This window comes from Berghia stephanieae, chromosome 4 (genome assembly GCF_034508935.2).
Source record: "Berghia stephanieae isolate SIO BIC M18660-M18661 chromosome 4, UCSD_Bste_1.3, whole genome shotgun sequence".
Lineage (NCBI taxonomy): Eukaryota > Metazoa > Mollusca > Gastropoda > Nudibranchia > Aeolidiidae > Berghia > Berghia stephanieae.
The window spans coordinates 88,614,836-88,629,846 of record NC_088363.1 but is presented as its reverse complement, the minus strand read 5'-3'; the positions used below and the strand labels follow the sequence as shown (position 1 = coordinate 88,629,846).

The following is a 15,011-nucleotide window of genomic DNA, read 5'->3' as shown; positions in this document are numbered from 1 at the left end:
TTTAGTTTTTACATGTTAATGATAGTTGAATAAAAATATCTATGTACATGCTCATTTTTAATAGATAGTATGCGCTTGGCTAAGAAGTTCACAACATTGCCATCCGGAAGTGTAACAGACCAACACACAAAACTATGTGTAACCATGAACTTTTATAGTCTGGATAATGCAGTTTAGTGAGAAGTACTCATAAACTTGGATGGCAAAATACAATAACAAAGACCCGATTGACGTCATCTTCGTTCTATCTATACATTTTTGTCAAATTTTAAAAGTAGCGAAAAGCTCTAGGATTGAGCGAGTTAATACAGAGTCTCCTTTCATAAGAATTAACAGTTAATTTGACACACGAAATGCCTAATTCTGACGTTGACAAATTATCGCCCCGCTCCTCCCTCTAGTAATTAACGTACCCCTGAGATGCAAGGTTCTGTACAGCGTCATTCCTTTGACGTGGTAACTAATTTACTCACACACAACACAACGTCGATACAATACGACAATGCCCCAGTAGTAGCTAAGGGAATAGAATTAGTCTGACGTTATACAAGGAATTCTGCCGTCATATTATGGTAAAATGACGTAAGCGCCAACAAACAAAAATGAGTTATTTTTATATTATGGGATTCCCCGTTTCACGGCGCACACTATAAAAAAATATCAGAAAAATTTTGAAATTGAAGCATTTAACTCTCTCCTTTTTAGAATTTTCACCGAATCTTTGCTCCCACCCAACACAAAAATAGAATTATCCTACTCAATCAGAAAAGCAACAAATACATTCTATACATAATACTGTTCAGCAAAATGAGCTCTATAACACAGTGTCAAGTTTAATAGCTACAACAACAACTTTTTAAACAATTTTGTCATGTGCAGAAGAAGTCAGAAAGATGAAATTGTTGGTTGTATCGTAAAGATGAAATTGTTGGTTGTATCGTAAAGATGAAATTGTTGGTTGTATCGTAAAGATGAAATTGTTGGTTGTATCGTAAAGATGAAATTGTTGGTTGTATCGTAAAGATGAAATTGTTGGTTGTATCGTAACGAATGTGACGATTTTCCGATGGTTGGTAAGGAGAGGGTTAAACAAATCCTTTCCGACCATAACCCAAAACTAAGCACATTGCGCTTACGTTCTTTTATCATAAGACTGACGTCACAATTGAGTCTTTATAGGTACAGAAATGCATAGCCTGTCTGTCGCACATTGACTGAACACATTTATTGTGACAATCGTTCCAAAACTGAATAAGGTCGGGGTGGACAATTAAGGTAATCCTTCAAAGCCATTCATTAAGCCCAAGCAACCCGAGTTTATTTCCCGTTTCTATATCGCGAAATGGACAATAGCAATTGCTTGCTACCCTTTGGATAGGACGCTAATCTATCGCAAAGTACTCTCCGCCAAAATCCAACAGGCCCAGCAGCTTCCCAATCACTGCTGGGTGGACAAGGGGAAATGGGGGGGAGGGGGGGGGGGGAGGAATCCCGACTCCACCCAAGATCCACCCAAAGAAGCTCATAACATTGCCATCCGGAAGTATAACGGACCAACACACAAAACTGTGTGTATCCATGAACGTTTATAGTCAGGTTAATACAGTTCAACGCGGATGGCAAAAAAACAATAACAAAGACCTGAGTGACGTTATCTTCGAACTATCTATATCACTCAACCACTCACACAAATTCATACACATGATTAAACAAAGATATAAATATGTATGTGTGTGTGTGTGTTTGTGTGTGTGTGCGTGTGTGTGTGTGTATATATATATATATATATATATATATATATATATATATATATATATAAATACGCGCGCGCAGACAGACACACACGGCACAGGCAAAACAACAAGCTATTAGTGAGGGAAATAGAGTTAGCCACAGAGTGGTAATTACTTCCTTATTTTTAAGGCTGCCATGGCTAATGATTGGTCTAAGGCCATTCTTAGCGCCACCCAACATACAAGTCACAATGCTATTACAGTCATGGTAGATTAATATACTAAGACATTATAGATAGTTCGAAGATGACGTCACTCAGGTCTTTGTTATTGTTTTTTTGCCATCCGCGTTTATGAGTAATGTTCACTGAACTGTATTAACCCGATTATAAACGTTCATGGATACACACAGTTTTGTGTGTTGGTCCGTTATACTTCCGGATGGCAATGTTATGAGCTTCTTAGCCAAGCGCATACTATCTATACACGGGTTGAACAGACCTGCCTCTTACTACCAAAAACATCGTAGATTTACGGAATTTTTGCTCTATTTTCATAACTGTATAGATAGTATGCGTTTGGCTAAGAAGCTCGCAACATTGCCACCCGGAAGTATAACAGACCAACACACAACTTTTATAGTCTCCGAGTGAACAAAACTCACAAAATCAAACAATTAATTAAAAGGACAAGCCCCAGCACTTAGATACCAGTCCAGTGTGGAAAGGTCTTTGTAATTATTCATTGTCCACCAATCAAGGGATTGAATTTGGTAGATAATGCATTCACTCAATGGCGATCACTATTTATTACTGTCTCCAAAACTACACATAATTTTATCGTGTGACTTTGTTGGTCAGTGATGTGACACGCGGTTTTGGACTTATATATATGTATATATGATAACAATTGCTTGCTACTCTTTGGAAAAGAATCTAATAGAACTTTCCACCAGGTCTGTCAATCTCAGTTACCAAATCTATGCTTGATGAGAATAGGCGTCAGGGAAATAAATGAATAGCTCATACGGTAGAGTCACGCTCTCACCGGCCAGGCGGAGTTGTCGTACCAATAAGGTCGCGGGTTCAAACCCCATCACCGCCGCGGAAAAAAATTTATTCTCTATTGTCTTCTGGCACTTTTCTACTCACTTCATCTCTTAGGGAAATAAATGCCGACTTTATTCGGGACCGACACCTGTCCATTTGCTTGTCACTAACTGATGATCTTACCAACTAAGTGATGGGATGGTGGTTACCTATTATCTATGTGGACAACTTTTGTATGTATTACCCCGTCCTCCCAACATCATTTTGCTCAGGGCAATTGTTTGTATGACATTTTCAATTTCTAGGGTAATGACATACACGAGTTGCCACGGGACAATGGAAGACGGTCTATCTTTTATCAGCTGATGTCCAAATAGATCGTACTCAGTGGCCGGACCTCCTCCAACTCCAAGTTGACCCAACAAATTGACTCCCCTCAGTTACCAGCAGGCTCTCAATGCTTTCTTGTTGAGACTGACCAGAAGAACGTGCATATTTATAATATTTTCTGGAATGATATTGTTTTTCTGTATAATTTATCTATTCATTAATTTGGTGGTAGAATTTGAACCACTAGAGGAATGACCCATCAATCATATAGATAGTTCGAAGTTGGCGTCACTCAGGTTTTTGTTATTGTTTTTGGCCATCCGCGTTTATGAGTACTTCTCACTAATCAGTAATAACCAGACTATAAACGTTCTTGGTTACACACAGTTTTGTGTGTTGGTCCGTTATACTTCAGGATGGCAATGTTATGAGTTTCTTAACCAAGCGCATACTATTTATGAGAGAATCTATTCAACGAGGAAACTGAATCTCTAAAAATTGAGGAATCTTTAGGTTATATGTGGAAGAAATGTACAATACTACGTCAGAACATGGTATTATTTTCGTATTTTCTCTCTGTTCATCCAGCAATTAATTAAAAAACAAACAAACAAACAAAAAGAAAACAAACAGAAAAACAAAACAAAAACAACCTTGCTGGGTCTGTTAGACCCGGATGTTTGTTTTTTTATTTGTTGATGTTTTGTATGTGTGTTTGTGTGTATGTGTTTGTGTGTGTGTGTGTGTATGTGTGTGTGTGTGTGCGCGAGTGTGTGTGTTTGTTTTTTTTTTTTTGTTTTCCTTTTGTTTGTGTTCTGTTTTTTTTTTTTATTATTATTCCTCAAAACACTTTCAGATCGTATCGTAGAATAATTTATCTACAGCGTTGGCAAAACCGATGGCGAAATGACTGAAAATAATAGCTATGTGTTTGTTGCTGGTTTGTTTTTTGTTTTTTTTTTGTTTTTTGTTTTGTTTTGTTTTGTTTTTTTGTTTTTTTTTGTTTGGTTTGTTGTTGTTTTTCTGGGGTTTTGAAGGTTTTTTGTGTTTGGTTTTCTTTTTGTTGTTGTTGGGGTTTTTTTGTAGGTATGTTAATGAAAGCAAAAATTTTTCCATTCAAATTCGCGAAATATGTTCGTACTCCCGAAAGACACGTACTTAAAAGTTTGGCCGGAAAAGTCGTCCTCCAAATATCAATGATTTCATTGACCCTTATCTTGTCAAAATCTCTCAAACCTGGGACCTCGAGCATCGTTATTGACTGCTCTCTCTCTCTCTCTCTCTCTCTCTCTCTCTCTCTCTCTCTCTCTCTCTCTCTCTCTCTCTCTCTCTCTCTCTCTCTCTCTCCGTGAAATGTTTTGAAAAGTCCACGCTATTCGTGAATAAACAGAAGTTGAAATTCTACCTCATTGATGTCCAAGGTACATTAAATGTGGCTATAGGCATTATTATGACCTAGCTGGTCAGTCTACTAAAAGCCATGGGCGATAGCCATTAGCAATATTGACCAGTCTTGGCCATTGGAACGGATATTACAATTAAATATTAATACATTAAACAGTGAAAGGTTGCAATCATTTTTGTTTGATCCATCGTCATAGAGGAAACAGAAAGGAAGGGGACAGCAAGGAAGAAAGGTTTGTTGAGGTATGAGTAAGAGAAAGAAACAAACACACACACACACACACACACACACACACAGAGAGAGAGAGAGAGAGAGAGAGAGAGAGAGAGAGAGAGAGAGGCGGGAAAGGAAGCTCAGTACTTTGGAGGGTGAAGAAAATAAATAAAAATGTATAAGCAGACGTCTGCAGTACATAGACATACAACTTTGTTTTCATTGGGCACAACAGCACTTGTCTACTTTGCATACGCCATAATATAGATCGTTTGATGACTCACAGATTTTCAAAAACTCTGTAACAAGAAGCTTTAAAGAGGTCTCGAGTTTTAAACTTTAACGAGGCGGGGGGGGGGGGGGGGGGGGGGGGTATTCGATGCATGATGTAAATGTTTTCTGTACTAAAATATTTGTAATTGTTTTATCCGTCTACCGTATTTGACATATTATTTATACCACATTTACATCGTACTTGGGGATGGGGGGGGGGGGGGGGGGGGGGGGGGGGGGGGGGGGGCTCTATCTGATTATTTTGTAGAGTACACGCGTCACACATTGGAATACTTGATCGATCCGGGGGATTCGAGATGTGTTTGTGTCTACGTTCCGCCTCCCGCCTCAAGTCCCCCCCGCTCCTCCGCCCCCCAGACCCGCCAACCCGCCCTCAGCCACAGCATCCGCCTCGCTCACCCCCTCCCGCCCTCCCCACTCCTCCCCCTCCTCCTCCCTCCCCTCCTCCTCCTCCTCCTCTCCTCCTCACCCTCCTCCTCCCTCCCTCCTCCTCTCCTCCTCCTCCTCTCCTCCTCCTCCTCTCCTCCTCCCCTCCTCCCCTCCTCCTCCTCCTCCTCCTCCTCCCTCCTCTCCTCCTCCTCCTCCTCCTCCTCCTCCTCCTCCTCCTCCTCCTCCTCCTCCTCCTCCTCCTCCCTCCTCCCTCCTCCTCCTCCTCCTCCTCCTCCTCTCCTCCTCCTCCTCCTCTCCTCCTCCCTCCTCCTCTCCTCCTCCTCCTCCCTCCTCCTCCTCCTCCTCCTCCTCCTCCTCCTCCTCCTCCTCCTCCCTCCTCCTCCTCCTCCTCCTCCTCCTCCTCCTCCTCCTCCTCCTCCCTCCTCCTTCCTCCCCCCCCTCCTCCTCCTCCTCCTCCTCCTCCTCCTCCCCTTGTCCGGCCAGCAGTGATTTGGTAGCCGGGTCTGATAGATCTGGCGGAAAGTACTTTGCGATAGACTGGCGTCCTATTAAAAAGGATTGCAAGCAAATTATGCGATTGTCCGTTTAAAGCTACAGAAACTGGGATAAGCTCGGCTCCATGGGCTTAATGGCTATGACGACTAAAAAAAAAACCCGTCGTTTTTAGCTTGCCCATTATACTTGACAAAACCCCAAGACACAATGACTCCAATTCCTATGATTTTCTGAGAAAATAATAATGCAAAATAAATATTATGACTGGTTCGGTTATATGCATAAATTCACGGATAGCAAGATAGATAGATAGATAGATAGATAGATAGATAGATAGATAGACAGACAGACAGACAGACAGACAGACAGACAGACAGACAGATAGATAGATAGATAGATAGATAGATAGATAGATAGATAGATAGATAGATAGATAGATAGATAGATAGATAGATAGATAGGTAGGTAGGTATGTAAGTAGATGGCTATGTAGGTAGGTAAGGTAAGTTGAAAGGCAGGAAGGCAAGTAGGTTGTTAGAGAGTCTTTAGATTAATGGATTAAGGAAAGACGAGGAGTCTAAATAGATAGAGAGAGAGAGAGAAAGAGAGAGAGAGAGAGAGAGAGAGAGAGAGAGAGAGAGAGAAAGGGGATGGAGGGAGAGAGAGAGAAGAGAGAGAGAGAAGGGGGGGGGGGGGGTCTAAATAAAGGTACAATTCATAGACTGCCTAGAGATGTTGGATCAATAATGATGGTTTGGGATTGTGTAATGCCTCAGGCATCGATAATGCCAGATTGGTCTGCCAGACAAGAAAATGGAGCCATTTCTCTCTCATGTTATTTTTAAATTTGATTTTTAAACCAGCCATTATATTTGTCTATTCGATTTATTTGCTTCTAAGGGGTTTAGACAGGTTTCTTGTGTTTTTACAATTTTTTATGAGATTGTTGTGATTTCCAGTTTGTCTAGTATTTTTTGTTTATTTTCTCCTTAATGTTTGCTTTTATTTTTTAAAATGTAATGTCTTTCATCTTTCTTCCTTTCTTTGTATGTTCATTTTGTCTGACTTATGGTCGTCTATGCCCAGCTATGTTATCTACTGTTCCAGATCGTCTCTCCTTTACTCTCACTCTCTCTCTCTCTCTCTCTCTCTCTCTCTCTCTCTCTCTCTCTCTCAATATTTTTATAACAATACAGAACACTATTAGTAGGGTCAACCTATCCCTTCAAGACCCTTTATTCCGGAAAGAACATCGCATTAGGCCAACGTCGTGAACAAAGGATAGCAAGCACTTGTTACTGTCGGTATCATGACCCCCACCCCCCACCCCAAGTGCTATGAAGTCCCGATACAGGGGCCTGAAAGTTTAAACAGAACATGATAATGGATACCAAACTTCTCTTTTCAATTATTGAATGTTTTTAGACAAATAATAAATAATTATAATCATTATCGGGTTTTTTTTTAATTGGGTCCATCTCGATAACAATAACAAACAAGATAAAGCCGCAATGCAGCGCCAAAAAGTGAACTGCATGTGTTTAATTTCTTGCTCAAGTAAAAAGCGAGATGCCCACAGTGGGGCCTGAACCAACAAGTCTCTCAGGTGAAAATGCAATGTGTGTTTGTGAAGAAGTCTGAAGATGGCCTTGTTCCACTGAAAAATATCATCAATAAAATTGTATATATTTTGCGTTACTACAATTCTATGGATGAAGAAAAGTTTAAAACAAATTTAAAATACATAGCTAGATACGTGTATTAAATGAAAATGTCTACCGACAGCAAATGTGTTGAAATGAATTATTTAAACTAAATGACCAGGTCGTCGAGTGTTAATATGTCTGTGAATTTCGGGGGGGGGGGGGGGGGGGGGGGGGGGGCTTTTCTTAATCGTATTGGGTTTTGATACAGTTGTGCATTTTTAAGTTCGATACATATTTTGTACCATAAAGATCTGAACAAGTGTGTATGAAATCGAGGTCGACTGATTTTTTGGGGGGAGGTGTTTTTTTTTTCTTGTATTTTTCTTTCTTGCTTTGTCTGGCACCTTTCATACACACTTGTTCAGATCTTTATCTTACACCGGTGCCTTCTCCTTAATTTCTTGTTTTATATTTTTTACGTGATTTTCACCAGCAGTGATGAAGATTGACATTTTGTTTAATCATTGACTACCCATACAATTAATTTCTCCAATTTTACTATCACCATAGAAGTTAAAACAAGACTGTTTAATCGAGATTATATTAAATTAATTAACTATTTCTGTGAAGAGACGAACACGCGTAAACTGCAGTTTCAAATTCTCGGACATCATCAAAACCATGTCTTGTCACAACCAAATCTCTTGAAGTCTCATTTTGTGAAGAGATAAAATTCCTAGCTGAATAGATATTTCTGTAAAGAAACGAACTCGGAGACCTCAGTTTTAAATTCTGACGCCATCAAAACCATGTCTTGTCACAACCAAAACTCTTTAAGTCTCGTTTTGTGAAGAGACAAGATTCCCCCGCTGAAGTCGTCAATAATGAGACTATGTCAGTCATGAAAAATTTTCTGAAGTTCAAGACCCGCCAAAATAGCTCTGATCTACGGAAATTCGGGGAGGAGTACTACTTACGAGAAGCCAAACTCTGGAGGCCCTTTCGACTGTTTGGGCTGTTTGCTACTGTAGCCGCCATGATCTTTTCCACGGCCGCAATCACGTCATCACAATGGATACATGGAAAGGGTGAGTTTTTTTGGTTGTTGGTTTGTTTGTTATGGGAGGGGGGCTGTTGTTTTTGTTTTTTGTTTTTTTTTTGTTTTTTTTTTTTTTTTTTTTTTTTTTTTGTTTTTTTTTTTTTTTTGTTTTGTTTGTTTTTTTTTTGGGGGGGGGAGGTTGTTTGTTGGTTTTTTTGTTGTTGTTTTTTATCATTGTGGTTTTTATAACAATCTATTTCAGGAATAAACTTATGTGCTTAAATTTTGTGGCGTCCATTACTCAGCGCTGTTACTGCTGTGTCATGCCTTCCAACAAAGTCAAGCAGTGTTGGCCATGGTCAATAATTGATTAGGCTACAATCTTTGCTAAACTATAGCCTTAAGTAAAGCACTTTACATATATTATAATATAAGCCCTCTCGACTTTGTTGCGAATGAAAAACCTGGCTTTATGCAGTGACGGATATTGTAAGAATGCTAGTCCGGAATGATTTGTGTTGTATGGAATGGAAATTTGGCTTCATGCTGCCTTAGAAAAAGTAATAACCCACTCAATCCAGGTGTAAATGAATACCTGTCCGTAAGAGACGAAACATCAAGTTTGCTGCCAAAAGCACTATATATATAAAAAAAAAATATCCACTAAATGTGCTCAAAGCGCTTTAGAAGGGGTCCCTGGTCAACAGCAACATTTAACATGCAGGACGGGACCTGACGCCTGTTAGGCGATATTATAATTTTTCGGACAAAGACAACGATGTTAACGGCCAGGAACTCATTTTACACCTGAATACGGTGAGAGAATGTGAGTAAAGAGCCTTTTCCAAGGACTCAACTATGCGCCGAGCGCGAGGCTCGAACCCAGGACCTTCCGATCCGAAAGCGAGTGTCATACCACAAGACCACATAGGTGTCTTAAAACATGCCATTCGAAAGAGAAATATTATAGTATTATATGATTATCCCGAGATGTCTAAGTAAGGCTGTGAAGCGCATGAAATATGGTGTAAATATTCTATATCCGTGTGAAATTTTATGTTTTACAAATCTTGCTTACAAATCAACATCTTGCTGATTAAAACTAATTTATTCAAAAAGAAATAATAATGAATCATCGCTCGAGGCTGAGCGTGATGAAATTTTGTTAGGTGTCCAATTTCACAACAGGCAATTCTTTTAAGATTCTGTTTATATTTCAATTAATTTGCACAGTTGTATCATACGATGGTGGGTTTGAACCCACATGGACATATTTTTATCAGTCACACAGCCCAACATTTTTATAAACTTGAGCTTTTATATAGCGCAATATCTACTTAACGTGTTCAAAACCTCTTTTAAAAGGCTCACTCGCAAACAGCATGACTCAAAATGTAGGACGAGACATGACGCCTGTTAGGCGATATTACATTTTTAATGGTCGGGTATTCATTTCCACCTAAGAACGATGAGAGAATGTGAGTAATTATAGCCTGTTTCCGAGGACTCAAACATGCGCTGCTCAGAGCGGGACTCGAACCCAGGACCTTCCGATCTAAAGGCGAGTGTCATATAAATAGACCACATAGCCGCTCATTTACATATTATGGTCGTAGAATTGTCAAACATCTCAAACCAACTCACATCAGGCTTCATCACAACAGTGTGTTATAATGATGATAATAATATGCCCACCATACTGTATTCGGATATAGAACTTTAAAACTAGCATTTGGTTCGCATTTTTCTGACACTTTTCAGTGCTAAAAAAAAGACACTGAATCCTTTCTTTTGAGTAAGTTTCAGAAAGTTAGATATTACAATTGAGGACATAGATAATATGCTTTGTCAATGAAATGGTTGTTGTATTTGTTGTTATTTAAATCCTAATCAATCTTGTATATTATCATGTATGTTGAATGTTATTGATATCATTGTATCATTGTTTACGGCCCAGACTTAACTCACGTAATGGCTTTGTCTCCTTTTACTTTTTCTTCTTCCAGGTTTTGATGGCGGTCTGTGGGACAACTGTTACCAAAATCTGTCCGATTCTCAAGCGGTCGCGTTATGTCCGGACAAAAAGCCACGTATGAATAATATCATGTGCATTTGAATAAGAAAAATAAAAAAGATTGATAAATGAGTTATGGCCCGGATGATGTTATCATCGAGCCAGTCTAACCAAAACAAAACAAAAAATAGGCTGGGCTGTGAATGGATATGGTAATCCAAATAGAGTTGATCTCATTACACATTGTATTGGGAAATGTATCACAGGCAACATTACAATAAACGCCATTACACCGATGATGATAATAAATAACCGGATCAAATGGCGTAGGGTTATCAGATTTGTGAACAAGTGATATGAATCAGGGTATTTGTATGGATCGGAAGGTCCCGGGTTCGAGCGTAGCCATCGTTAACTTATAGCCTGACACTGACCAAAAAATGACGTCAAAAATGCCAGTCTTTGGTCACAAAAGAAAACAAATCGTGAGTTGTATTCAATAGTCCAACCAATGAAATAACTTGTTTCCATGAGCTCTACTAACGACAACTCACTAGGCGGTGCAAAAAAAGAAATAATGACGTCAAAATGCCAGTCTTTTTTGGGGGTTTCAGTGTCAGGCTATAACTTAATGATGGCTACGGTTCGAGTCCCGCTCTGAGAATCGCATGGGAAAAGGATCTTTACTCACATTCACTCACCGTACTAGGGTGTAAATAAATACCTGTCGAACCTGTCCATAAGATCATTCAATGTAAGAGCATGTTACGCGTCGCCTCGATACGGTTATATGTCGTTCTGAGCAAATTGACGAAGTCTACTGTAAGGTCAAAGAAGTATGAAATTTGACTTGAATTTATGGACTCCATTATAAAGAACGAATGCGGTTTCTCGAACTATAGTAAACATTACCAACCATAGGAAAATCGTCACATTCGTTACGATCCAACCAGCACTTTTATCATTCAGATTTCTTTTGTAAATCACACAATTTAAAGAAAAATGTTTTTATTATAGATATAAAAACGTGACACTGTGTTGTAGAGTACATTTTACTGATCAATATGATGCATAGAATGTATTTGCTTTTCTGTTTGAGTAAAATAAAAACTATTTTTGTGTTGGGTGGGTGTGAAATTGTGGGGAATATTCTGAAAATGGTTGGTAAGGAAAGGGTTAAAACTCATTTTTGGAAATCTTGTTCACCCCGACACAACACTTATGACTTGAGGCAATGGGTCACATATTATACATGTTACTAATCTTATCAAAGGGGTGTTGTGTCGAGATTAACCCAATGCTTATCCAGTTAACTGTCGTATTCTAGAAAGACACGTATTTAAAATTTTGACAAGAAATTAACTTGTCCTTCAAATATCGATCGGTTAAAGAAAAATTAAATGGTCCCAGGTTTGATAGATTTTGCCAAGATGAGGGTATCTAAACCGATCGGTGTTTGAAGGACGAGTTTCCTGACCAAATTTGCATGTATGTGTCTTTCCAGAGTACGGCAGTTAACTGGTTAAAATGGAGTTTGAAATTTCAACGGATAAACATTTTCCAAAATTGAACACTGCATTCAGGAGTGTTGGGCTTTTTACGCTTCAAACTTTTAAAAACGAAATTTTCTATCTAGTTCTACTTGTTTATTTTGCCCTTAACCGTTAACTATACGTATTAAAAAATTTGGTCAGAAAACTCATCCTTCAATAAATATCGATCGATTTAAATGACCCTCTTCTTGGCAAAAATTCTCAAACCTGGGACTTCGCATGTTACCAGGTTTGAGATATTTAAACGATGTGTTCTATTTTTTTTTTTACTTTTGACTAAATTTGGGTAATTTTGAATATAATCTAAATTGAATTCCATTGACTCATAATGTTCTATTAAGAAATTCAAGTTATTCGTAAAACAAAACAACACATTACTTGTTTTTATTAGACGTAGCATGGACTTAAATGTTATATATTGTTTATAAATAATCAGCTCTATTATATGGAGAGAGTAGAGGAATCCTAGAACTATCTACGAATCAATAGGTGGTCACGTTTTCCCCATGGTTAGATTCACTGTAGACAACAGAATAGATGGTGTGATTTTAATTTCCATGTCGCCAATCAATAGGATTTGATTTGAATGTCATGAAACGATTTTAGCTGTTTGCGACGTCCATTATATATATATATATGTATTATATATATATATATATATATATATATATATATATATATATATATATATATATATATATTGTCATTCGCATTGCTTTATTCTCTCTCTCTCTCTCTCTCTCTCTCTCTCTCTCTCTCTCTCTCTCTCTCTCTCTCTCTCTCTCTCTCTCTCTCTCTCTCTCTTTCTCTCTTTCTCTCTCTTTCTCTCTCTTTAAATATATTATATATATGCATATATAAACATACTCATACACCCACACCCACGTATATATATAAATATATATATATATATATATATATATATATATGTATATATATATATATATGTATATATATATATATATATATGTATATATATATATATATATATATATATATATATATATATATATATATATATATATATATGCGTGTTGGCGGGTACTTGTAGGTACGAAAGTGCTCGATAATGGTGGTTAGAGCTAATATATAAATGTAAATTTTCACTCACATTATTCTTGCCAAGACGATTTCGTTTCTGTGTTCCCACTTCATCAGTCGGCAGAATCCATTTGACAAATGGATTCTGCCGACTGATGAAGTGGGAACACAGAAACGAAATCGTCTTGGCAAGAATAATGTGAGTGAAAATTTACATTTATATATATATATATATATATATATATATATATATATATATATATATATATATATATATATATATATATATATATATATATATATAAATGAGTAAAATTCAACTCACATTTCGTCCAATATGGCTGTCTTGACACTCGAAGGCGTCTCTTCATTTGGGTGAATAATAATAACTACAGGACATCCATCAAATATGTATATATATATATATATATATATATATATATATATATATATATATATATATATATATATATTATATATGTGTGTGTGTGTGTGTGTGTGTGTGTATGTGTGTGTGTGTGTGTGTATATATATATATATATGTGCCAATCAGGAGGTATGTGTCCTGATCTTTTAGCATTCTAATCCAAAGTTATTGCTCATTAAAGTGGAATTAACCCATGCACAAACTGTACACTTAAGTCCTCATCTACAGACTGCCCAAATCTTTTGAACGAGTACCTGGCTATAGATAGTTCGTAGATGACGTAACTCACGTCTTTGTTATTATTTTTTTTGCCATCCGCGTTTATGAGTAATGCTCACTGAACGGTATTAACCCGACTATAAACGTTCATGGATACACACAGTTTTGTGTGTTGGTCCATTATACTTCCGGATGGCAATGGTGTGAGCTTCTTAGTCTTAGCCAAGCGCATTCTATCTATAGGCAGAGACAGATGTTGTGAGTTGTTGTACAAAAAAAATTACTCCTGCAGTCAACTTATAGCGTACAAAACGGAAATTCGGTTCACCGTAACTTGCTGAGGGAATTGACTGAAACTCATTTAATATTCTAATCCGTAGAAATGCGCTATCTATAATGTCAGTTCATTTCTATTTATATGTGACCCTTCGCTTGAAAACGGTATTAAGTCGGGTTGGTTAAGATGAAAATTGAATTTGTAGCCAGAAATATCAGGCTTGTGTTGAGTTTGTATGTTTATTGAGGAGAATGGATACCATATTTAATTTTAGGGTGCTAATGCCAACAATTTACATTTTTTATCAGTTTAACATTTAATTCGGTTTTTAAGCATATGGTTCGTTCCGACGTAATACCGTTTTGATGCGATGGGTCACATATATTTTATTTTTCCATCAGACAGGGATGGCCTTTATCCGGCTATTGCCGGAAGATCGGCTTTTTTAAAAATCTCCCGGTTGACCTTCTTAGGCATTGGTGAGTTGATATTATAAAAGATGAAAGTATTACATGTGCGGCTATGTGGTCTAGTGGTATGACACTCGCTTTCGGATCGGAAGGTCCTGGGTTCGAACCTCGCGCTTAGGCGCTTAGTTGAGTCCTTGGAAAAGACTCTTTACTCACACTCTCTCATCGTACTCAGGTGTAAAATGAGTACCTGGCCGTTAACAGCGTTGCCTTTGTCCGAAAAATTGTAATATCGCCTAACAGGGGTCATGTCCCGTCCTACATGTTAAATGTTGCTGTTGGCGAGAGACCTCTTGTAAAGCGCTTTGAGCACATTTAGTGGATATTGCGCTATATAAAGCTCAATTTAATTTAAGTTGTTTAAAGGCAACAGTTAATGGGAAGCTAGATGGTTATACGTCGTTTTCTATGATTTA

General features: G+C 37.9%; 2 protein-coding genes across 2 annotated transcripts in view; both read left to right on the top strand.

The window, feature by feature from the left end:
• The window catches only part of LOC144971516 (uncharacterized), a 264,566-nt gene that overhangs the window by 236,120 nt on the left and 13,435 nt on the right, over positions 1–15,011 (top strand). The window lies entirely within an intron of this gene.
• Positions 8,344–10,722, top strand: LOC144971517 (uncharacterized). Its single transcript, XM_078912500.1, has 2 exons — positions 8,344–8,643; positions 10,601–10,722. Exons 1-2 carry the CDS (start codon positions 8,448–8,450, stop codon positions 10,708–10,710), a joined length of 306 nt encoding a protein of 101 aa, XP_078768626.1. The 5' UTR covers positions 8,344–8,447; the 3' UTR covers positions 10,711–10,722.

What these genes read in the sequence shown, in the direction of transcription:
- LOC144971517 (XM_078912500.1), top strand. Translation starts at nt 8,448, where the DNA reads ATGTCAGTCATGAAAAATTTTCTGAAGTTCAAGACCCGCCAAAATAGC. An exon ending in ACAATGGATACATGGAAAGG is followed by an intron (nt 8,644 to 10,600) that starts GTGAGTTTTTTT and finishes TTCTTCTTCCAG; the next exon opens with GTTTTGATGGCGGTCTGTGG.